Source organism: Odocoileus virginianus, chromosome 23, assembly GCF_023699985.2.
Source record: "Odocoileus virginianus isolate 20LAN1187 ecotype Illinois chromosome 23, Ovbor_1.2, whole genome shotgun sequence".
Lineage (NCBI taxonomy): Eukaryota > Metazoa > Chordata > Mammalia > Artiodactyla > Cervidae > Odocoileus > Odocoileus virginianus.
In genome coordinates, this window is record NC_069696.1 from 17925379 (window position 1) to 17951010 (window position 25632).

General features: G+C 37.7%; 1 protein-coding gene across 3 annotated transcripts in view; it reads right to left on the reverse strand.

Moving 5' to 3' along the window:
• Positions 1-25632, reverse strand: part of LRP6 (LDL receptor related protein 6) — a 170099-nt gene that overhangs the window by 19541 nt on the left and 124926 nt on the right. For all 3 annotated transcript variants that reach the window (XM_070453635.1, XM_020882707.2, XM_020882706.2), the window contains 5 exons: positions 18777-18979; positions 16445-16656; positions 15413-15603; positions 5223-5432; positions 2837-2962 (listed from right to left, as the gene is read on the reverse strand). In XM_070453635.1, coding sequence (XP_070309736.1) covers positions 2837-2962; positions 5223-5432; positions 15413-15603; positions 16445-16656; positions 18777-18979 — 942 coding nt within the window. The remainder of the gene's footprint in view (positions 1-2836; positions 2963-5222; positions 5433-15412; positions 15604-16444; positions 16657-18776; positions 18980-25632) is intronic.

Genomic DNA, 25632 nt, shown 5'->3' on the forward strand with positions numbered 1-25632 from the left:
TCAAATGAAAACACATCTTGAGAAGGTCAAGCAGAGAAATTCAGATTGTGTATTTCATTTGCCTTCACTGTAAAATCTGAGCTTCCCAGGTGGCATTAGTGGTTAAGAACCTGTCTGCCAATGCAGGAGGCATAAGAGATATAGTTCTGATCCCTGGGTCAGTAAGTTTCCCTGGAGGAGGGCATGGCAACTCACTCCAGTATTCTTGCCTGGAGAATCCCAGACAGAGGAACCTAGCAGGCTACACAGTTCATGGGGTCGCAAAAAGTCAGACATGACTGAGGCGACTGGCATGCATGCATGCATGTAAAATCAACATTAAATCACAAGAAAAATCTTGTATATAAATTCAAGATTCAATGAATTCACAATTCACTGCAGTTTCACTCTTAATAACAAAAACTGAAAACATTTAAAATGTCCCTGAACACAAGAAAAATAAAACTGTGGCTTATTTGTATTGATACAATGAAACACACCACACAGCAATAAAAAGAAAACCACAGACTGTGGCACTCCACTCACTGTAAGGATGAATCTCAAAATATTGCAGTAAGCAAGAGAATCCAGACATAGAGTACATACATCATGATTCCTTATGTAAAGTTCAAAAACAAGTAAAACTAAACCATGGAGATGAAAATTACTCCAGGAAGAGCACTGGCTGCCAAGACACAGGGAACTATTCTTAAAGACAATACTGTACATCTTGATCTGGGTGGGCTTCCCTGAGAGCTCAGCTGATAGAAAATCCACCTGCAAAGCAGGAGACCTTAGTTTGATTCCTGGTTCGGGAAGATCCACTGGAGAAGGGACAGGCCACCCACCCCAGTATTCTGGCCTGGAGAATTCAATGGACTGTATAGTCCATGAGTTGCAAAGAGTCAGACACGGCTGAGCGACTTTCACTTTCTTTCACTTTCACTTGAAATGGGTGCTGGTAACACCACTGTACACATCTGTTAAAGCACATTGACTATTCGGTTAAAACATACATTAAAAAAAAAATACATTAAAAACAATCACTAAATGTGAAAAAAAAATACTGGTCTTTTAAAAGACACTTTCTAAATGAAAGGTGATATCACTGAGTTTTATCTGTGTCTACATAAAGGCATATTTTTCTAAGATTTGCCTTACTGGAACAATAATCTAGCATTCTGACATGGAAACACTTGCTTTTTTTTTTAAATCATGGCCCTGGTGGCTCAGATGGTAAAGAATATGCCGGCAATGAGGGAGACCCAGGTTCAATCCCTGGGTCAGGAAGATCCCCTGGAGAAGGGAATGGCTACCCACTCCAGTATTCTTGCCTGGGCAATCCCATGGACAGAGGAGCCTGGTGGGCTACGGTCCTTGTGGTCAGAAAGAGTGGGACACAACTCAGCAACTAACACACACTTTAAGCAACTAGATTCTGTTTTGGGGGCTTCCCTTATGGTTCAGCGGGTAAAGAATCTGCCTGCAATGCAGGAGGCCAGGGTTTGATCCCTGAATCAGGAATATCTTCTGGAGGAGGAAATGGCTACCCATCCCAGTATTCTTGCTTGAAAAAAATCTCATGGACAAGAGAGCTTGGAAGGCTACAATCCAAAGGGTCATAAAGAGTTGAACACAACTGAGCAATTAAGCACACACAAAATACATGTAACAAGTTTACCACTTTAACCATTTTTAAATGTACAGATCAGTGCATTAAATATATTTACATCATTGTGTAATGCCTGCTATTGGGACAGATACTTTAAGAACCAGAGCTTAACTTTTCCTGTGCACAAAGCTGATCTCCCCAACTAAACTGCATTCTCTGTGTCAAAGATCTTTACATCTCCTGCGGTCCAGAGATCCTCATAGCCACTACTCAATACATGTTATTTTTTTTTTTTAACTTGAAAGTTAGAAGAATAAAGTATTCTTATAATAACACCTTATCAATAATTTTTACATTTTGAGTGTAAACCCTCTCGATCTTTTTTTCACAGAGATTTATTTTTTATGTAGTTCTCATCACACAATAAAACACCATTTTAATATTTTTTTTCCCACTTGAGCCAACTTTGGGCTACATTTTTACATCAGTTTATGATCATAATTTTTAACAGCTACATAAGCTCAGTTATTTTATTAAATCATTCTCCTATCATTAGAAATTGTTTTTAAATCCCTGCCACTGTAGAAAAATCTTTTTCCTTCGGTTGAATTCACATAGAACTATCCCCAGCAGGAGAATTTCCGAATTAAGAGAATAAATATTACAATGCATTTGATGCTATCATACTATGCTTTAACAAAGGGATACACCTTTGCTGTGGTCCCATGAGTAACTGAGCCAATTTCACTACAACATTACTACTACTCAGTAATATCTTAAAAAAAATTTTTTTTCCTTTTTTATTGGCTAGAAAAGTAAGAGAAACAACAGGCAACGGTGGATAGATCTGAACAGAAGACTATTCTTTCCACTGAATACATTTGCAACAATGACACATAAACTGACAGAATTCAGTGGATAAAGATTACAGGAGGTGGAATTAATTCTTGTTACCCTTTGAGGGTGGAAAAACTACTTTATTATTAAGAAATACACTCATTTATAGTTACAAGTTTCCCCCCAAAAGAGCTCTTCTGCCTTAGGACCAGGGTCAGGTTACACCTATCTCTTGCCATGGTGAATTCAATCCTAGAATACCCCAAAGCCTAGGACAGTGCAGATGTATGAAATACAAAGGACCAATCAAGTTAGGAGAAAGCAATTTCACTGTCCAAGAATGCTAGACTAAGTTCTGGAACATGTGATTGGCATTACACTTTTAGAAGAAAATAACAACATATTTACCTCCACATAATAGCTCATCTTGAAGAAGAACCAAGTGCATGGGGCAAGAACACCTTGTGGTACCATCTCCCTTTACAAGACAGATATGTGAACAGCCACCATTATCCTGAGCACAAGGGTGCTGTCCTGCAAGAAAAGAGGAAAGAGAAGAGAATGAGAGAGAGAAAAAAGAAAGGGAAAAGAATAGCAAGGGAGGGAGGGAGGAAGAAAAGCCTAGCCAAAATCAATTATTTATGAGTTACCAAGAAAATCAAATGCAAAATTCCTTTGGACTTTATTTCCACTGAATATAATTACTCACACCATCTCTACACAATCTACAATTAAACAAGGACAATTTAAGACACAAAATATTTATATGTAGCCACTGTCTTTACATATTTATATATAAAATATTTTAAAGTAAAGTAAGGTAATGGTATAGCTCATGTTAATTTTTGTGAATAAGAAAAGCTGATTACTCAAAGTAAAAAAATTGCTGGGGAGAATGCTGAAACCTGGATCTTATTCTCTTTAAAATATAAAAATTCTTCTCGAGATTTTTAACTCAGAAATTCTACCTTTTTGAGAGACATGATGATTTTGCTCAAAAAGTGTATTCTAAGGAGGAATCTGCTAAAAATTAAGAGCTGTTAGAAGAAAAAACAAGTCCACATGAATTCAACCACTCAGAAACCATCAAAATTATTTGCTTGGTCAACCGCAAAAGAACTTGCAATGTTACAAATGCTTGATTTCTTCCTATTTGGGTTAAATTAAATAAATACACTGTCAGGCACATTTTAAACTCCGTCTCATAAGTTATATTTAATGAAATCATTGCTTTGACTTTTCTACTTAGCTCATGTCAAAAGCAACTTGACAGCTATCATCCTAGAATACCAACATCAAATGTGGCCACCCATTTATTATCTGACTCTTGTCAGTAACACAAGAGTGTTGACGAGACGGAGGGAATCAGCTATGCACAAACGAGCAGATGTGTAATACTATATAGATGTCCCAAAGCAGACATCAGTCCTTGTATCAGAATGGACAACCTATACAGCAGTGTTTCTCAACCTTGTAATTCCAAGACACTCTTGATAAACAATCTCCTTTTCTTTAATAGTTTTTAGAAATTTTGAGAAATAAAGTTTTTCTAAATATAAACCATATTTAAGTGTTGAACTATAAAAAAAGATACTCCCCCTGAAATTCTGAAAACATCCATAGATTTTCTGCCGTAAAAAGCTCATGTATCAACTGAATACTTAGCCATTACATCACCTCTACCTTGTTTCTATTAAATACTCAGCATGAATTACATGTTATAACATACAATGACAATTCTAACTATTAAATCTCAAATACCTCTAATTAACTTCTAAGTGCATGAACAGTGACAATACAAGAGAGACTTGAACAAGTTATGGTGTTCTCATTTCTGTTTCTTTCTTAAATATTCCAATTTGATTTGAAAACATTGTGCTGAGAAGTTCAGGAGTGAATACTTCTCTCATTAGTCCTCCATTTTAACACCTGCATTCCTGATATAATCGTGTAAGATCTACAGTAGTGATGGCTGGGAGGGTACATCTGATGACAGATATAACAGTATTATGTTAACAGAGTTAACAGTATTAATTACTATTAAAATATTAACTTATTAATAATGTTGATACTAAACACAATAATATATATATATATTTACATATATATAAATTATAATAATGTTGATACTAAAATATTAATACTAACTCTAATATTAATACTATATTAAGAGTTAATAGTATTATATTAACACATATTAACTAAGCCAAGATGACTAGTCATTTTCAAGTTTTCAATAATTTATGGCCACTTTCCTAAGCTGTGAATTGACAAACTTAACCAAAAGGGGAAAAAAAACAAGCACTTATTAAACATAGTCTTCTCTAAGTTTATACACTAATTTTTAGTTTGTTTTGTTTTTGCCAAAGAATAGGTTTATTTTCATGATAACTCCATTATTATATAAATGTTAACTTCTGCTTCTGTTGAAACCATGAGGATGTATGTGAAACAAAAGAAATATTAATACAGGCTTTACACCAGTATTCTTAAAATGCTGAAGGAGAGAAAGAGAAAACATGAAGAGCAAGTCCTTGCTGTTCCTGGGTGGGGAGATTTTTGAAAATGAGACACACCATTCCTTTCTCTAATTCTTGTTTTATAGGGAAAACATGTTTAAAATAAAAAGATTTCCAGGTGAATCTAAGGATTTAAAAACATGGAGACTTTTTAAAAATGGCAAAACTAGAAGTATATGAAAATCTTACAATAGAAGACACACAGCATCTTAATTTTCGGCGCGCCTAATTACAAACATGCATCTTGCGACTAGCAATACACCACCAGCACTTACTATACTCCTGAAGGTTCAGCTCCTTTACTGCGTGAATGTCGCTAAGCTGGGCAATTCGAGCCTGGACTTTGGTTCTACCCTCTCGACCTGTCATGTCAATTTTTTCAATCATTTGCTGCTGCTTATCGATCCAGTACAGCCAGTTTTCAAACACAGTCAGTCCCACAGGCTGTAGAATGTTGGTGTCTTCTAACACTATTCGGTTGGCCCCTTGGAAAGGAGAATGTTCAACAGAAATGATTCATGTGGTCAAGTAAAAAATTCAAGAGCTACTGACTGAAAACCCGTTAGGATTCCAGAAGTACTGAGAAGAAAAATATGATAAGCTCTCTAGCAGAAAACTCAAAAATCTTTCTGAGATTAAAAGATATATACATACCAGATAACAGACTAGACATTTAAGTGCAATCAAGAGCAAATAAGTGTCCAACACACAGTGAATACCGGGTTCATAGAAACGTAGAAAAGAACTTCAGAGCCATTTTCAAAAATTTTTAAACCAGTCCATTTTTTCCCAATTAAATCTTATGAGGATCTCTAATACATAAAACACACAAAACAGTGCTTCTCTTTATGAAGTAGTGGTGGTGGGCAGAGCACTCTGTGTTGTTGGCCACCCACACCTGTTGAGCACACTCAAGGCATCTGTGGAGAACAACAGCCTCACTCACTCAGCCACTCAGAACACTGGAAAAGACTCATACATTACCTGGTTTAAGCTTCGCCTCAAAATAAGTATTTCTAAAATACCCCAGACACAAAGCCATCCAGCTTCTGGAAAGGCAACCAACTCTGTTACTGAACTATGAGAAAGTTTTTTCACACCACATGTTGAAATCTGTGCCCACTCTTCACCACCCCAACTGCTTCGCCTTCATTCAAATAGAAAACATATATCCATATGTCTTCTTTGGAGAAATGTCTGTTTAGTTCTTTGGCCCATTTTTTGATTGCGTCATTTATTTTCCTGGAATTGAGCTGCAGGAGTTGCTTGTATATTTTTGAGATTAATCCTTTGTCTGTTGCTTCGTTTGCTATTATTTTCTCCCATTCTGAGGGCTGTCTTTTCACCTTACTTATAGTTTCCTTCGTTGTGCAAAAGCTTTTAAGTTTAATTAGGTCCCATTTGTGTATTTTTGCTTTTATTTCCAATATTCTGGGAGGTGGTTCATAGAGGATCCTGCTGTGATTTATGTCAGAGAGTGTTTTGCCTATGTTCTCTTAAGACATACAGATGGCTAACAAACACATGAAAAGATGCTCAACATTACTCATTATCAGAGAAATGCAAATCAAAACCACAACGAGGTACCATTACATGCCAGTCAGAATGGCTGCTATCCAAAAGTCTACAAGCAATAAATGCTGGAGAGGGTGTGGAGAAAAGGGAACCCTCTTACACTGTTGGTGGGAATGCAAACTAGTACAGCCACTATGGAGAACAGTGTGGAGATTCCTTAAAAAACTGGAAATAGAACTGCCATATGACCCAGCGATCCCACTCCTGGGCATATACACTGAGGAAACCAGGTCTGAAAGAGACACGTGTACCCCAGTGTTCATTGCAGCACTGTTTATAACAGCCAGGACATGGAAGCAACCTAGATGCCCATCAGCAGACTAATGGATAAGAAAGCTGTGGTACATATACACAATGGAATATTACTCAGCCATTAAAAAGAATTCATTTGAATCAGTTCTAAAGAGATGGATGAAACTGGAGCCCATTATACAGAGTGAAGTAAGCCATAAAGATAAAGACCAATACAGTATACTAATGCATATATATGGAATTTTAAAAGATGGTAACGATAACCCTAAATGCAAAACAGAAAAAGAGACACAGATGTACAGAACAGACTTTTAGACTCTGTGGGAGAAGGCGAGGGTGGGATGCTCTGAGAGAATAGCATTGAAACAAGTATACTATCAAGGGTGAAACAGACCACCAGCCCAGGTTGGATGCATGAGACAAGTGCTCAGGGCTGGTGCACTGGGAAGACCCACAGGGATGCTATTGGGAGGGAGGCGGGAGGGGGGATTGGGATGGGGAACACATGTGAAATCCATGGCTGATTCATGTCAATGTATGGCAAAAACCACTACAATATTGTAAAGTAATTAGCCTTCAGCTAATAAAAATAAATGGAAAAAAAAAAAAAAGAAAACATATATCCAATCGTTCCCTCTTCCTCCTAATCATCCTTCAAATATCTATAGAACTTTTCCCTGGTTCTTAGTTGATGAGTTCAGTCAAAGAAAGATACTAGCTTAATACTTTGGAAACATCAGGGGAAGTTCCAGGAAAGAGCCAAGCATAAAGCTAAGCTTAATAAATGGAGAAAGGTGGGGAGATACATATGAGAAGGCAGTAAGTCAACATTCAGATCCATGGTGAGTTAAACAGAAGTCTACTTACGCTCCCTCCTAAAAATCTACTAAAATGATAGTAAACAATGAAGGCATAAGTAAGCATAAGGAAAAACAGGACATGAGAGTAGAAAAGCAACATAAAATTTACAAGCTGGATAAGAGACAAGCAACAGACCTAGATTAATCTCCTATGAACTTCCTTTCAAGTAGCTAGTAGAGGATGTGATCTCTCAGGAAAAGGAATGAACCAAACAAATAGAAATGAGCAAACAGCAGGTTCAGCACCAAGAAGACCAGCAAGTACATGTCCAGGATAACAGTGAAAGGAGGCTGGCCTAGAGCAAGCCAATCCAGACTGACTGAAACAGAATGATAAAGAGGTATGACTCCAGTGAAACAGGAAAAAAAAAAAAGATGGATTGGTTGCTGAATCTGCATATATTGAAACAATATTTAAATTAGACAAGAATAATTTCAGAGAGGAAAAAAGCTGCAGAAAGAAATGAAGGTGATGGCTATATTTCCATACCCATAAATAACAAATAATTATGAACTTAAAAATTATGATTTAATTTTTTTAAAAAAATCATAGTTTTTAAGTTGGATGGGATAATTTTTTTAGCTGGGTGGATGATAGAAAAGTTCATATGGGTATTTTAGTGATATATCATTTAAGACAGCAAATCCTCACCTTCCATCAAAAAAAGTCAAATTGTGATGTCTAAACTTCAAACATCAAGAAGCAGCTGTTTTAAATCAGTTATTTTAAAAAGACTCTTGATTAAACCATCATCAGAGATGCCTCTAAGAGTAGGAACTAACAGGTGGAAGGAGCAGAGCAGTAAACTTGGATTTTTTTTTTACAGGTCAAGTGGAACCACTTGATTTCCACATTTACATGTATTATTTTGATAAAAATTAAAATTAAATTTAAAACAGCAGCAGAAAGAATGATTAAAAAAAAAAAAAAGATGAGCTGGTGGCAGTGTAAGGATGGCCTCAACTGAACAACTGGAGAAAATGAGGAGAGGTCAACAGTGCTGCTAGAGGACCCAAGACCTACTCTGGGAGCAGTTAAACACCACCAGAACCAGCAATGAAAAGGTATACTCATTCAGCAAACCAAAGCATACACTAAATCTACTCTAGTATAAAAGACTCTAAGCAGAAAGACAACCCATGACAAAAGTATAGGCTTATCTGTGAATATATAAAAGGAAGGGGGGAAAAAAAGAAGAAAACCCTACCAACATTAAATCAACCTTTTTCAGAAAACAGGAAAAAAGGAAATGTTTCTTCTTATTAGGCCAATGTATCTTTGATGGCAAAACTCCAACAAGTGCGTTATATCGGTAAGAAAGGAAAACCATAGGGTAATCTTTCTCATGAACACAGATGTAAACATCTTAAATAAAACATTACCAAATCAAATTCAGCAATATAAAAAAAGGATAATGTATCATGCCAAGTTTAATTTATTTCACCAAACTAACAAGAGTTCAGTTCAGTCGCTCAGTCATGTCCAACTCTTTGTGACCCCGTGGACTGCAGCATGCCAGGCTTCCCCCTCCATCACCAACTCCCGGAGCTCGCTCAAACTCATGTCCATAGAGTCAGGGATGCTATCCAACCACCTCGTCCTCTGTCATCCCCTTCTCCTCCTGCCCTCAACCTTTCCCAGCATCAGGGTCTTTTCCAAAGAGTCAGCTCTTTGCATCACGTGGCCAAAGTACTGGAGTTTCAGCTTCAGTCCTTCCAATGAACATTTAGGACTGATTTTCTTTTAGGATGGACTGGGTGGATCTCCTTGCAGTCCAAGGGACTCTCTAGAGTCTTCTCCAATACCACAGTTCAAAAGCATCAATTCTTCGGCACTCAGCTTTCTTTAGAGCCCAACTCTCACATCTATACATGACTACTGGAAAAACCATAGCTTTGACCAGACGGACCTTTGTTGGCAAAGTAATGTCTCCGCTTTTTAGTAAGTTGTCTAGGCTGGTCATAACTTTTCTTCCAAGAAGGAAGCATGTTTCATGGCTGCAGTCACTATCTGCAGTGATTTTGGAGCCCAGAAAAATAAAGTCTGTCACTGTTTCCATTGTTTCCCCATCTATTGGCCATGAAGTGACGGGACCAGATGCCATGATCTTAGTTTTCTGAATGTTGTGCTTTAAGCCAACTTTTTCACTCTCCTCTTTCACTTTCATCAAGAGGCTCTTCAGTTTCTCTTCACTTTCTGGCATAAGGGGTGTCATCTCCATCTCTGAGGCTATTGATATTCCTCCTGGCAATCTTGATTCCAGCTTGTGCTTCATCCAGCCCATCATTTCACATGATGTACTCTGCATATAAATTAAATAAACAGGGTCACAATATACAGTCTTGACATACTCCTTTCCCAATTTGGAACCAGTCTGTTGTTCCATGTCCAGTTCTGTTGCCTCTTGACCTGCATACAGATTTCTCAAGTGGCAGGTAAGGTGGTCTGGTATTCCCATCTCTTGAAGAATTTTCCAGTTTGTTGTGATTCACAGTTACAGGCTTTGGTGTAGTCAATAAAGCAGATGTTTTTCTGGAACTCTCTTGTTTTTTCTATGATCCAACAGATGTTGGCAATTTGATCCCTGGTTCCTCTGCCAAGAACAGAACTTCCTTAATCTGATTTTTAAAAGTTACCTACAGAAAAACCTTAGCAAAAACCTAATAATGAAGTATTGGATGCTTTATCCTCAAATCATGGAAAGCAAATACAAAATTAAACAAAAATACCTAGGGACTCTATTATTTTGTTCAATATTGTACTGGGGTGGGGGGGCAGGGAGTGGTCCCCAGTCAATGTAGTGAGGCAACAAGGAAAAAAAGACTGAAAAAGAAAAAAAACAACTTTCCTCATTTGTAGACAAATGATTCCATAACACAGAAAATTCTATTAATAATTTAGCAAGGTGGTTGGGAACAAACTCAATGTACTAGTGTAGGAGAGGAAAAGAAAAACTATATTTCTGTATTCCAGCCACAGTCAAAAAATGAAATATTAAATATTTAGAATACTCTATCACTAGCATTTAAAAGCATTAAATACCAAAGAATAACTCCAATGAAATATCGGCAACCTCGACAGAGAAAATTACAAAACACTAAGGGAAATTAAAGTTTTAAATACATGGAGGGATATACCATGTTCATGGTTTAGAAGACTAATATTATAAAGATAACAATTTTTCTTAAATTGCTATAAACTTAAAGCAAGGCCACTCAGAATTCTACTAGGTTTTTTGTTTTTGGTGGAAACTCAGAGGCTGATTCTAAAATGTATATGGACATGCAAAGTGTCAACAACTGCCAAGATAATCTTTGGTAAGAAATATTAAGGTAATACTAATCAAGGTAAGAAATACTAAGGACATACACTGCTAGACAAATCTGCTATAAATTAAGACAATACAAAGATAAGGTGACCAAGGGAACATCAGGGTCCAGAAATAAACTCACACAAATATAATCACTTTATTTACAACAAAAGTAACAGGAAAGAAGAGTAGGGGAAGAATGGTCTTCTCAAAAGAGATGGTACTGAATCAGGCACATAGAAAACAAAATTAAACCCCTGTCTCACATGGTACACAAGAATAAATTCCAAATGGATTAGAGATCTAAAATAAGACAAGTTAAACAAAAAAAATGTTAGGAAAAAACAAAAGAAAATATCTTTGTAACTAAGCAGTAGGCAAAGATTTCTTAAACATAACATAAAAGGCACAAATCATACAAGGAAAAATTAATAAGCTGTGCAACACTAAAAATATAGCTTATTTTCATCTAAAGACACCACTGGGAGAGTGAAAAGGTAAATCACAAGCAAAGATTTATATAAAACATATCTTTCTCTATAGAGGCAAGTATAAAGATGCACCAAAAATCACTACAGATGACTTTTAAATGGAAAGATACACCACAGTCATAAATGAAAAGACTGAATTCTTTAACCATAACAATTCTCCCTGAATATGTATGTAATTTAATAATGCATTAATACACTGAATAAAGAATCTCTAGAAATCAGTAATAGAAAAATTAGCAAAAACTAAGAACCGCAATTCACAGAAGAAACATAAGTGGCCAATAAATTAATTTCAATATCAAACAGAAAAATTTGTATTTTATTAATAATCAGATATACCTTTAAAACTATTGGACTGGTAAAAATTCAGAAGTCTAACAGTACCAAGTACTAAAGGAGAAACTCATGTACTTCTAGAGGGGATTTTAAACCAATACAATCACTTTAGAGAGCAGTGTGAACAGACATATTCAAGTTGAATATATACATACCACATTACATGGCAATCCCACTACTAGGTTTAGACTACTGCTTTTAATGGCAAAAAATTGGAAACAGCAGCTTAGATAGCAGAATAGAAATAGAGAAACTGCAAAATGATCAAAAAACGAAACCACTATTTAGCAAAATAACTAACATAGATTTGTGGATCAATAGGGATCATCTCAAAACTGATATATCTGAAAAAGGCAAGTGACAAAAGAATACATGAGACTATATTAAGCTTAAAAAGTAAAAAAGCTTAAATTTGTATCAGTATACACAATAAAAAATACAGACACACAGAACAAACCATGCACAGCAAAAAAAACACATCAAAAGTTGCCTCTTAAGAAAAAGGAAGGAAAACAGAATTGGGGAAGGAGACACAAGAGCTTCAAATTCTCCCTAATGTCTTTTTTCAAGGAGGAGGAAAGGAGGTTCAAAAGCAAATATGGTCAAACACTAAGATTTGACTAAGTTGGATGGCAGAAATTCTGTACTTTCTGTATGTTAGAACCATGTCATAATTAAGAGTGGAGAAATGAACAAAAAAAAAAAATATAGAAAAAAAGAAAGCTAATTCATTAAAGTATCAGTACTGATAGTGTTTTGGATTTTCTTTTTTATTTTCTAAACTGTCTAAAGAACATGCATCACCTCTATTAAAAAATAATAATAATCCTAAATGAAGAAAAAAGAGAAAAGGAAAAGTAGGGGAAAAAAAAATCCACTGACATATTAGTAAGGGCTGAAACATGGATATAAGTAACTATTAAACAAATGAGATGGGATATAAGAGATACAGGTGACCAGTTAAAGGAAAGAATATACTACGCAAGGTGTGTGCATGACAGTTTGGAATCAAAGACGACACAATGGAAGGGAGTCTTTTGAACCTGAAGAGAGAACTTGTTTAGTTTTTGAAAAATTACAAATACATTGAAATATATAAAACTTTAAATGATACAGAAATACTCTTAACACATTAGCATGCTAAACTTTTAAACCTTTCTCAAGATATATTTGCTTGCATATTTTTCAAGGAATACACAAACATATGTTTACAATAGTATATACACATATGTGTAATGTGTTTATGTATACACATGTATGTCTCTCTCTGTATAGGATATATTTCATTTTTGGAGGCAATCTGCCAGTGTATATAGTGTGTGTGTGTGTGTGTGTGTGTGTGTGTGTGTAATATAGTTTTAAATTTTATTCATTTTTTTTCCATTTATTTTTTATTAGTTGGATGCTAATTACTTTACAATATTGTAGTGGGTTTTGCCATACATTGACATGAATCAGCCATGGATTTACATGTGTTCCCCATCCCAATCCCCCATCCCGCCTCCCTCTCCATCCCATCCCTCTGGGTCTTCCCAGTGCACCAGCCCTGAGCACTTGTCTCATGCATCCAACCTGGGCTGGTGATGTTTCACCCTTGATAGTATACTTGTTTCAATGCTGTTCTCTCTGAACATCCCACCTTCGCCTTCTCCCACAGAGTCTAAAAGTCTGTTCTGTACATCTGTGTCTCTTTTTCTGTTTTGCACTTAGGGTTATCGTTACCATCTTTTAAAATTCCATATATATGCATTAGTATACTGTATTGGTCTTTATCTTTCTGGCTTACTTCACTCTGTATAATGGGCTCCAGTTTCATCCATCTCATTAGAACTGATTCGAATGAATTCTTTTTAATGGCTGAGTAATATTCCATGATGTATATGTACCACAGCTTCCTTATCCATTCGTCTGCTGGTGGGCATCTAGGTTGCTTCCATGTCCTGGCTATTATAAACAGTGCTGCGATGAACATTGGGGTGCACGTGTCTCTTTCAGATCTGGTTTCCTCGGTGTGTATGCCCAGGAGTGGGATCGCTGGGTCATATGGCAGTTCTATTTCCAGTTTTTTAAGGAATCTCCACACTGTTCTCCATAGTGGCTATACTAGTTTGCATTCCCACCAACAGTGTAAGAGGGTTCCCTTTTCTCCACACCCTCTCCAGCATTTATTGCTTGTAGACTTTTGGATAGCAGCCATCCTGACTCGCGTGTAATGGTACCTCATTGTGGTTTTGATTTGCATTTCTCTGATAATGAGTGATGTTGAGCATCTTTTCATGTGTTTGTTAGCCATCTGTACGTCTTCTTTGGAGAAATGTCTGTTTAGATCTTTGGCCCATTTTTTGATTGGGTCATTTATTTTTCTGGAATTGAGCTGCAGGAGTTGCTGGTATATTTTTGAGATTAATCCTTTGCCTGTTGCTTCATTTGCTATTATTTTCTCCCATTCTGTAGGCTGTCTTTTCACCTTGCTTATAGTTTCCTTTGTTGTGCAAAACCTTTTAAGTTTCATTAGGTCCCATTTGTGTGTTTTTGCTTTTATTTCCAATATTCTGGGAGGTGGGTCATAGAGGATCTTGCTGTGATTTATGTCAGAGTATTTTGCCTATGTTTAATAAAACTGTGTTTAAATAAAACTAAATCTTAATAACATTACACAACTTAATTTTAAGAAATCATCCTCCTATGTCACTACACACCTCATCTATTGAATATTTCACACACTTAATACACTTAGATGTATTTTTTTGTACATATTACAAAGAATGCTCAGCAAATACATCAGTTGTCTGTAAGACAGCTCTCTGAAACGGAAATTCACCAGCACATTTCCCTCTGAAAAGGTTCTACCAATTTCACTTCACAAAAGTATATGAGAGCATGCCACTTGTTACCTTTCTGGCCAATGCTAGGAATAATCAACTTTATATTTTATGGCTCTCATACAGTGTATTATTTTAATTTCATTTCCTCGATCACCGTTAAGTCCACACAGAGTATCTGGACTTCAGAAACTGGGGCTGTGGGAACAACTGTGATTGTAAACCGAAGGTCACAGAGAGATGAAAAGTACATCTGAAGATCAACGAATTTAATGAAATTATTTAATTTCATTAAAACACACAGGAATGTTAAGATCATTTGCATTTATGATGAGTCTGTGAAAGACAAATACAAACTTAAGCATTCAACCAGACTTTTTTCTTTGGGTTATGAGACTACCCTGGAGGGTTTTTCAATATGGCAGTGACATGATTAGAAACCATGCTTTGGAAAATTAATTTAGGAACAGTGTGTAAACTTTCAGGGAGGAAAAATCAACAGGGAGGAGACTAATCATAGGCTAGAATTCAGGCCAGAGATGATGAGAAGTAGAGTGGAAGAATTAGAAAAAGAGGAGAGATGCATTAGAAACATACTATTTACAGAGCCCAAATCAAGAAAATTGGCAAGTTTTTAGATAACAGATGGAGTAATCATGTTGATGGTTAAAGAAAAAGTGCTTCCCAACCTACTTGCTGCTGACTACTCTTAGTGAATAAAACTATAAAGAAATATGTATAATACAACAGAAGGAAAATACAAATGCTATCAGTGAATCATCTCAATTATTGAAACAGAAATAATATTTCTTGGGTACCTGAGAGATCACTGCTTTCAATTCGCCGGAGATCTGAATCAGCCCAGAAGAGTTTGCCTAATTTGCTATCAAGAGCTAAAGCAATTGGTTTACTTAAACCACTGAAAAAGAGGACTTCCCGTTCTGTTCCATCTAAAGCAGCTCGTTCAATTTTGGGAGACCTTTCCTGAAGATTGGTAAAATACATATACCTGAAAAGAAAGGAGGAAACTCTAAGTTTACTAAAGTAAGAAACCACACAAAATGAGAATATTTCTGTTAAGACAAAAGGAAGTAGAATAGTACTAAATGTAATTTTTTAAGGTTTTAGAGTATATTTTAAAGATCATGGAATACATTTCTTAATTTCAAAAACAGTAACAAAGGCTGCACATAAGTTCTTAGGGAGTTAACTTCCAGGAATTAATAAAACAAAGTGTTAGACACAGGCACACTTATGCTTTTGGAATAATATGATAAATAAAAGATAATAGCAGTAATCAGATTTGGACACAAACTTTCAAGTTTCTGTTCCATTTCATAACTGAAAATAAGGTCATATGTGAATTATTTCTTACATTTAACTTCTTCAGTTCATCTCTTTCCTGTAGCTCTTCTGAAGTAAGCTACTTTCCTTGCTGAATTCCTTATCATTCATTCATATTAAATTAAGTACTATCAATTGAATGCAAAGCTCTGTATTAAAGACATACTAGTTCTTACCATAAAGGAACCTAAAGCCGAGAAAATATAAGCCTGAAAATAATCAAGTATAAGGTAAACTGGAAAGGACTAAAGAGGCACAGATATAGACTAGTGGGCATTTAAGAGAGGAGGATGTCACATTTGGGGGGGGTGGCACAGGGGAGGTCAAGGGGAAATTAGTGGAGGACGACATAGTTCCAGCGGTTCTGGAGGTGTGGGTAGAAATGACAGATACAGCAGCAGTGACTAAGGAAGGACATTCTAGGCAGAGAAACAGAGAAAGCAAGAATATAAGTGGGATAAACAGGAAAGCTGATGAGGGTTTCAGACGCCCTGCTGGCAACATACCCTTTTTCTGGGTTTACCACAATGGCTCGAGGTCTGTCTTGCTCGCCCTTTAACACCACTCCAATTGATCTCCCATCTAACCTCGTTACATTAATGACATTGGTGGCCTCACAAGTCCAATAGATGTAGCGGCTATAAATATCAATGCTGAGGTCATAGGGCTGGATTTCTAGGTTCTGATTCGGAACTGAGCTCACAACCACAGTAAAGCCCTAAGGAGAGAAAAAGAAACACACACAGAACATGAGACTCCAAGCCAGACAGCCCTGGGATTACTCACAATACTTGCACGTATGTGGTCACACACCTGAGTGGAACACTCAAATCTCAAGGGACATTTCTTAGTGAACATTTCCAATGTTCCCTTGGTTATTATGACATAAAGCAGAAGAGAGACAGAGGCTGTTTCAGTTGCTCTAAGAACATGAGAGTGCATTGATCAGAGATGGGAGTGAGAAGGTGGCAGCTGCTTCCTATAAACTAGAGACAACTGTGGCTAGAAGAACACTCTAGAAATAGCTCTAAAGCAGTGGTGCTCAACCAGGAGCAATTCTGCATTTCAAGTGCCCCTGGAGAAGGAAATGGCAACCAACTCCAGTATTCCTGTCTGGAGAATCCCATAGACAGAGGAGCCTGGCAGGCTATAGTCCAGTCTACGGGGTCGCAAGAGTCGGACATGACTTTTCAACTAAACCACCACCTACCAGGGACACCAGTCAATGTCTGGAGACATTTTTGACTGTTACACGTAAGGGAATATAACTGGCTTTTAAAGGGGCAGAGGCCAGTGCATGCGTGCTAGTCACTCATGTCCAACTCTTTGCAATCCTTTGGACTGTAGCCTGCCAGGATCCTCAGCCCATGGGATTTTTCAGGCGAGAATACTAGAACGGGTTGCCATTTCCTTCACCAGGGGATCTAACCGACCCAGGGATGCAATCCGTGTCTCCTGCATTGCGGGTGGATTCTTCACCTGCTGAACTGTTGGGGAAGCCTTGCTAAACATTCTTTAGCCTTGCTAAAATATGATGTAAAAGGTCAGACCTACCCCACACAGAATTATCCAGCCAAAAATGTCAATAGTGCAGAAGCTGAGAATCTCTGTTCTAGAGACAATAGCAGTTAGTCAGGGCTACAAACCACATCTATCAGTCAAGTCCTCTCATCCTCAAATCTAACCCCTCAAAACAATTATAAAAAAAAACAAAAAACACCCTAGCAAAAAACAGGCATTGTTCATCTGTTTTATCTGAATGAATGGTATTTTATTTACTCAGCATCTCCAAGGTAACTCCTTAATGAGGCTGTCTCATTTATTTGCTACGTCCTTGGCTATATAACAACAGTTACAATCTCTATCAACTAGTTATCAGCCAATCAGTCCTGGCCTACACAGTATAAAGTGCATCTGTAATACACAGCTATAACTATACCTTAAATGATCTCTCAGCAGACCTAAATACATTATCTCCTTGCTTATTTTTGTCAGATAAGATATAAAAAAAATTAGCAATCTAATTTTCATACATTAAAAATCTAACTTAATATTAGTGCTACAAGGAAGATGACAAATAATTGTTTACAGTGATCCTGGTATAATACTGCTGGGACACAGAAAGAAAACAAAGAACTATGGACAGTAGTGTGTGACTCATGATTAGAATGTAAGCACAGAGAAGATGTGTTGATAATATTTTCATTGCTATGCCACAGACACCAAGTAATATTTACAAAACAAAAACAAAACCAAAAACCATTAGATTAATAACAACATTAGATGCTTTTAGATGCTTTTAATTTTACTGAGATTGTGTTTTATGTTTCCCATTCTCTGAAACTTTTAAATAATAGTTACTAGTAAAAGAACTATTATTTATAGAGTACCTACTGTGTAATAGGTAATGGGCTATGTGCTTTACATTCCTTTCACCTAAAATTTCTTAAGAATCCTAGTAAGTGACAGAACTGAGATTAGAACCAAGAGTCTATTTGCTTTCAAAGTTTCCAACACTCCATGTAAACGAAACAAAAAATAAAATGGAATATAAATGAATATGGGTGGCACTGACAAAGTCATTCTAATACATGAGCAGAAGTTATTTTAATACAATACAATCTTCATTTCAATAGCATTAGCAAACAACTGTTTACTCAAAGATCAAAGGAGAGAAAAAAAGCTGCCAGGTTCAGAATTCCAGTTTTACACACACACACACACACACACACACACACACACACACACAAGAAGAGTCATGACATAAGTAAAATAGGATGGTTGGTTGGTCCAATAACTACACAGAAGAACTGGATTTTGAAATGAACCCTGGATTACCTGGCTACCATCTTCTTGTGCTTTTCGGATCATATTTTGTCGTGAGTCAATCCAATAGAGTTGCTTGTCCAGGGGGTCATAGTCAATGGCCCGGACATTCCGAAGGCTGTGGATAGGAAGGATGATGTCAGGGCTCTGCTGTTCATCAATCACCATGCGGTTGATGGCACTCTTCTGACTGAAGAGTAGGAAAGTAGTTGGAGCTTAGAGAGAGAAAAAAGCAAATATGAAACAGTTATCCTAAGTCTCGGATCACTGAAAGATTTCATCGGCCTGTTGTCTGTATTTCACAAAAAACAGACATGTATGTTGAAGACATATATGAGACAAAACCCTCTGGAATGCCTCCAGAACTCTTAAAGGAAACACTGATCACACTCTGGTTACTAAACCAGTTATGAATTTACGCCATGACACAGCCAACTAGCCAGTTTTTCTCTGTCTTGTCCACAGTGGCATCATCACAGGACACCTATTTCAATGAATCATTTTGACAAACAAAAATTCCCCTGTCTACCAAGTAAATAATCTAACTCCTCCATCACCTATTTTTGTGGGTGAAAGGAAGTCTGGGTCTCCACAGGTCAGAAAAGAGACTTCAAGATTGGTTTTAGTCTCAGTTCTCACATGATTTAGTCACTTGATCTTAACTACAACCTTCAACCTCCTTGGGTCAAAATTTACTCAACTAGAAGGTTATAGTTAGGCTATCCTGCTCACTGAGTTGCTACAAGAATTTTATAACATAAGTAAAAATAAAAAGGTATTATGTCAATTGTACAATGCTGTTGTTTAGTCACGAAGTTATGCCTCTTTTACAACCTCAAGGACTGTAGCCCGCCAGGTTCCTCCCCATGGGATTCTCCAGGCAAGAATACTGGAGTGGGTTGCAATTTCCTTCTCCAGAGGATCTTCCTGATCCAGGGACTGGACCCACATCTCCTGCATTGGAAGTAGGATTCTTTACTACTGAGCCACCAGGGAAGCCCCAACTGTACAATACCTGAACAAAAAAACTATAAGGCATTATATAAATGTCAAGTAAAAATAGCTATTGTTTCTTATTATCAGTAGTGGCAATAATAAATGTGGTGTTAGTAGGAATGAAACAAACCCTCATGGGTCGTAGATAAAGGCTTTGTTTTACATTGTGGGGATGTAATTGTTGCAAGGAGAGGGAACCATTAAAAAAAAAAAAGTCACACGCTAAGTTGATGCCTGATGTCTATGAAAACAGGGAAATGCAGCCAAGACATTTCCCTGTCCCAGGGACTAGGCCTCTGATTACTATGCAGTCATCTTTAATGGAGGAGAGTATCTAGAAAAGAACACCATCTGACAAAGCTACCAAAAACTTCAAAGTCTAACAGTCTTTTTTAAAATCTTCATTAAAATAAATGAAAAAAGTCCCCAAATTATACTCTCTTCTCTTGTTGCTCAGTCATCACCTAAATCCAGCAGAATTTTGTCCTTATCAGTGATATAAACATAAATGGCCAAAACAGAACTCCTTGCTTTATCTCTCCCTAAACCCCATCTTCACAGTGCCCTTACTTGTGGTTCCCAGGTTGATGTTACACCTACACCCAGATATACATCAGCTTAAATCTTGAAGAAATCATGGCTTCTCACAAAGAAACTTGGTATTCACAACCCTGAAATTCTGCTTTAAGCTCCCCACTGGCTGAAAGTCCATGCCTAGCTTGGAAGATTTAGAAATATTTCAATGACTCCACTGAACTCTCCATTGTGTAGACTCCACAGCACACTGATTTAACAGCTTTCAGCAATTTTAGTAGAACCAACACCTTAAGTAGTAAGAATACACGTCACAACAGAGTAGGTAACAAGTGTCCCATTTTTTTAAAAAAAAGAATTATTCTTTGGCAGTACTACTTCCTTGTAAATCAAGAAAATAGAAAAAAAAAAAAAAGAAAAAAAAAGGTCCTGAATAGTAAGCTTCCAAAAAAACAGCATATTAAAACATACAATGAAAATCAGAAGAAAGACCCCCCCAGTTTTAGCTGCCAAATTTTCCTGCCTGGAAAATAATCAATATATATTTGGTTCCTAGTTATGTTTCACTTTGTACTGTTTTTTTCTTTCCCTGAGTCAAATTTTAACCTTTAATAAGCTTTCACGATCACGATTAGGTGTTCTAGAAACACAGATGATGACAAAGCCAAATATGGCTCCAAATAAATACTCATTTCAAAAAGTCTATGGATGACATTAATTTCAGCTGGCTAAATATTTCCAGGAGGAAGCTGATGTTTTGAGTTATTTACAAAAGGGACGAAGAATATGCAGTTTTGTAAGCCTAAACCCACGATGATTTATGTCGCCTGTAACCATCATCCCCTCGTCTCCTGCAGAAGGGTTTCCAAACGGTCCTGTCGGGCTGCCTCAGTGCTGCACTCCCACATGCAGGAGCTGGAGGAGGAGGTGTAAACAGGCAGGAGCTTTTCAGCCCTCCTCTGAAGACACAAGTGTTCTCCCAATGCTTAAAGAAAGGTTCCACTCTGGCGTATGAACACTGTAAGTGACAAGCCCAGGCCCACCACGTTGGACTGTGCCATCTCTGAGCTGTGCCAAAGGCCTCGAGTAGGGACTGAATTCCAGGCCACACCTGGGTAGCCAAGTCAAGAACCTGGGCAGCTGCATGTGCCCAGAGGAAACACCTTTTCTCAATCTGCACAAAGCTGCCAAAGAGGCCAACTGCTTCAGTACTGAACACAGGATTACACAATGTGGCCTCCTGCTTCCTCTCTGACTTAATTTCTTTACACTCTGTTCCAGAGACACTGGCCCCCAGGTGTTTGTCCAACATGCCAGACATGTTTCCCGCAGGGCCTCTGTATTTGCTGTTCCCCTCTGCTTGACAGGTCTTCTCCCAGAGAGCCAGCACAGCTCATTTCCTCACCTCCCTCAGTTCCTGACATAGTATCACTTTTATGCCAGGACTTCTCTCATGATCCTATTTAACATCAAGATCCTCCTACTCACCCTTTCCTGCTCATAATTTTCTCCATAACACTCATCTCCATCTACCTCATGATATAGTTTACTTATTTAGTTCAGTATCTATCCCGATGGAATGTAACCTCCACAAGGGCAGGGATTAATATCTGTTTCATTCAGCGATACAGTTTTCATTGGCTCAAATAATGCCCAGTGTGGATTAGCTGTTCAGTAAATATTCACTGAAAGAATACATGAGTAAACAAATGAAGAAACAAGCATGAGATGACATCGGTAAGGAGAGCCCTATAGCCATGATTTTGAAAGAAAATAAAATTATTTCCAAGAACTGGGGGAATAAAAGAAACAAGCATTTACTTAGAACCTCCAGCATGCCACACATCATACTAGATGTCTTCTAGTCCCCTAAATTATTCCACTTTACAGGTGAGCAAACAGAATAGTTAACTAATTTTTAAAGAAAGGTTAAGTAATTGTTCGCAGGTCACAAAGCTGCTGAATGGAAAAGCACCTGTTTTTCCAAATCCTGTCTTGCTTCTTCGTTCTTCTACTGAACAATGATTTCTTGAATGACTACTATTTACCCGAAAACTATTTTAGGCACCTTAGATATACATCAGTTAAAAAAACAGGGGAAAAAAATTGCTTCATGGAATTTATATTCCAATAAACAGACAGTAAGTAATAAACATAATAAAGACGCTATAGTATATAAGTAATGAATTACATAGCATACTGGAGAGTGATTAAGAGTCATGGGAAAAAGAATTGTAGGTAAGGGCACTGGCAACGCAAGACTGGGTGAAGGAGGACTTACAACTTTAAATAGGTCAGATTAGGTCTCTCTGGGGAGGTCACGATTAAGTCAAGACATGGAGGTGAAGTATATGCATGCAAATATTCGCAGGAAAACATTCCCAGTAGAAGAACTGCACAGTACCACAGTCCTGAAGTAGGAGTAACTGGCACATGTGAAAAGAGCACCGAGGCGAGTGTGGCTGCCATGGAGAGAGAGAGAGAACAGTAAAAGCTGAAGTCAGAGAAGCAAGGGAGTGGGGAGGCTGTGAAGGCACAGATCATGCAGGAACTTGTAGGTCATTAGAAGAATGAGGTTTTTACTCCTTGTGAAACAGATTTTGAGTAGAGAAAGGCCATGATCTGATTTAGCTTTTGAAACACAGGTCCAGGAGTAAACAACACAACGTTAGAAAACTTTCTGAGGGTAAGTACTTTGTGTTAAACTTCTCTTGTAATCTTCTTTGGGATTTAATACATCTCTGCGCAAATATTAAATAATACACATTACAAAAAAAGAATACATGGACAGGAAGCCTCTGGAAACATTGCTGATCATCTCAGAAATGGCCCTAGACAGACATCAGGGACACTCAGCAGTGATTTCTCATAACATTCATTCACCAACTAGAACATTCTGGTATAAACATCCCAAACAATGACCTCGAAAGGCCTTTCCATATTCTTCTATCTCCATCCTCCATCACTTCTTACCCCTATTTTCTCCTTCCAAAGTCAAACTCCTTTAAAAAAAAAAAAATCTACATGACAAACACACACTATCAATCCCTTTCTGGGTTCCATTCACTTGTTGGTCTATTTCCATCTTTTGCTGTTACTTTCCTGAAATTACTTTCTTTCAGGATTACTAACAACCACCTCACCCAAATATCCAGTGGGTAATTTAGGCTTCCCTTACTCAACCTCTCAGCAGCACTCACCATACAGACCTACTCTAAAACAATCTTCTCTCCCGCCTTCTGGGTCCTATCCTTTGGCCTCTCTGGTTGCTGCTCCACAATGTCTACTGAGAACTTTCCCTCCTCAACCAGAGCTCCTGAGGTTACCAAGACCCCTTCTTTTCTCCAGACCAGGAACTGGCAAACTATGGCCCACAAGGTACATCTGGCCTGCTGCCTATTTTTGTAACAAAGTTTATCAGAACTGATCCAATTTTAAAAACAAATCATCTGTGGCTGCTTTCACATCGCAGTGGGCAGGGCTGAAGAGGTGTGTGAGAGACTACAGGCTTCAAGAAGCCTAAATATTCACTCTCTGGCTCATTAAAGAAAAAGTTTGCTGACCCCCAGGTATACACCTTCTCCCTAAGTGCCCATTTTAAATCCATGCTGGCATTTCTAAAATTTATGCCTCTAACTTCATTTCTTCTTCTCTGAGCTAGAGATTCCTCTATCCAATTACCTATTTAATGTTTCTATTTCCCATAGGAAAATCAATATAAACTTGACTAAAATTACTTTTTAATTCTTCTTGAAAATTAATCTTTCCCATTTATTATCAACTGCTCAAATAAAAAATCTAGGCATCATCCTGCTTCCTCCCTCTTCTCCTTCTTCATATACAATCCATTAACAAGTTTGGTTCATTCAAAATATACCTTGAATCCATCAACATCTCTGCACAACTTCCACCACCCCAGTTCAAACTAACCTGCATTATCACAGCAGTCTGACTGACCGACCTGCTTCCACTTATTTTCCTCCTCAAATCCATTCTCCACAGCAATCAAATCATGCTATACTTTACTCAATTTTCATAGCAATCCTACAAGGTAATTACTGTTACTATTCCCACTGTCCAAATAAGAAAAATCAAAAGGCTTAAAAAATCTTGTGACTTGCTTTAGTAAAACACAAACTAATGTGTGACACAGACTGCAGATCATTCACCTATAAACTGAAGCCCCTTCTTTTTCAGAACTCAGCCTTGTGCGAGAACACTAACTCCTTGCCTATGTGACCCCTATACTTTCAGGCACAGAATACAGTAATTTCAGTCATTCATTATATGCAATGTCCTACAGCAGCTGTTACCTTGTAACACAGTGAACCATACCCTACCTTTCTCCTATGAATCTACATTTCCTGATCTAATTCTCTATTTCTTTATCGTATCTACCAATTTCTAATTTGTTCTCATGTATTCAAAAGACATGGACCTTCACATAAACCTGAGTCACAAATCAGGATTCCCCAAGCCAACAATGTTTTGTTATACACCATGTCCTGGTGTTCCAAGCAGAGTGTGTGTGTGTGTGTGTGTGTGTGTGTGTGTGTGTGTGTGTGTGTCTTTGTGAGTGTGAACCCAGATTCGTGGCCTGGTGTTCCAAGCAGACTCTGTGTGTGTGTGTGTGTGTGTGTGTGTGTGTGTCTTTCTGAGTGTGAACCCAGATTCGTGGCCTGGTGTTCCAAGCAGACTGTGTGTGTGTGTGTGTGTGTGTGTGTGTGTGTGTGTGTCTTTCTGAGTGTGAACCCAGATTCGTGGCCTGGTGTTCCAAGCAGACTGTGTGTGTGTGTGTGTGTGTGTGTGTGTGTGTGTCTTTCTGAGTGTGAACCCAGATTCGTGGCCTGGTGTTCCAAGCAGACTGTGTGTGTGTGTGTGTGTGTGTGTGTGTGTGTGTGTCTTTCTGAGTGTGAACCCAGATTCGTGGCCTGGTGTTCCAAGCAGACTGTGTGTGTGTGTGTGTGTGTGTGTGTGTGTGTGTGTGTGTCTGTCTGTCTGTCTGTCTTTGTGCGTGTGAACCCAGACTCATGGCTAGATGAGACGACCTGGTACCATTAGCTAGAATAAGGTGGCAACCACTCAGTGTGTTCAGAGCCTGTGCTCTCTAACTTGCCTCCCCATCTACTTACTATTGTTTCATATTGGCTACATTTACTCATAAGCCTGGCCTCTTGCACACTTACATTTTTCATCTTTAGCCTATTCTGCAAACTTCAAAGGACAAGTAGATTATATTTTGCAGAGTCTCTTTGTTGTACTATTTGTACTGTTCTTTCCCTCCTTCACCATGAATAAATATGAATTATGTCTAGCACACATGCATGTTCTCTCAAAG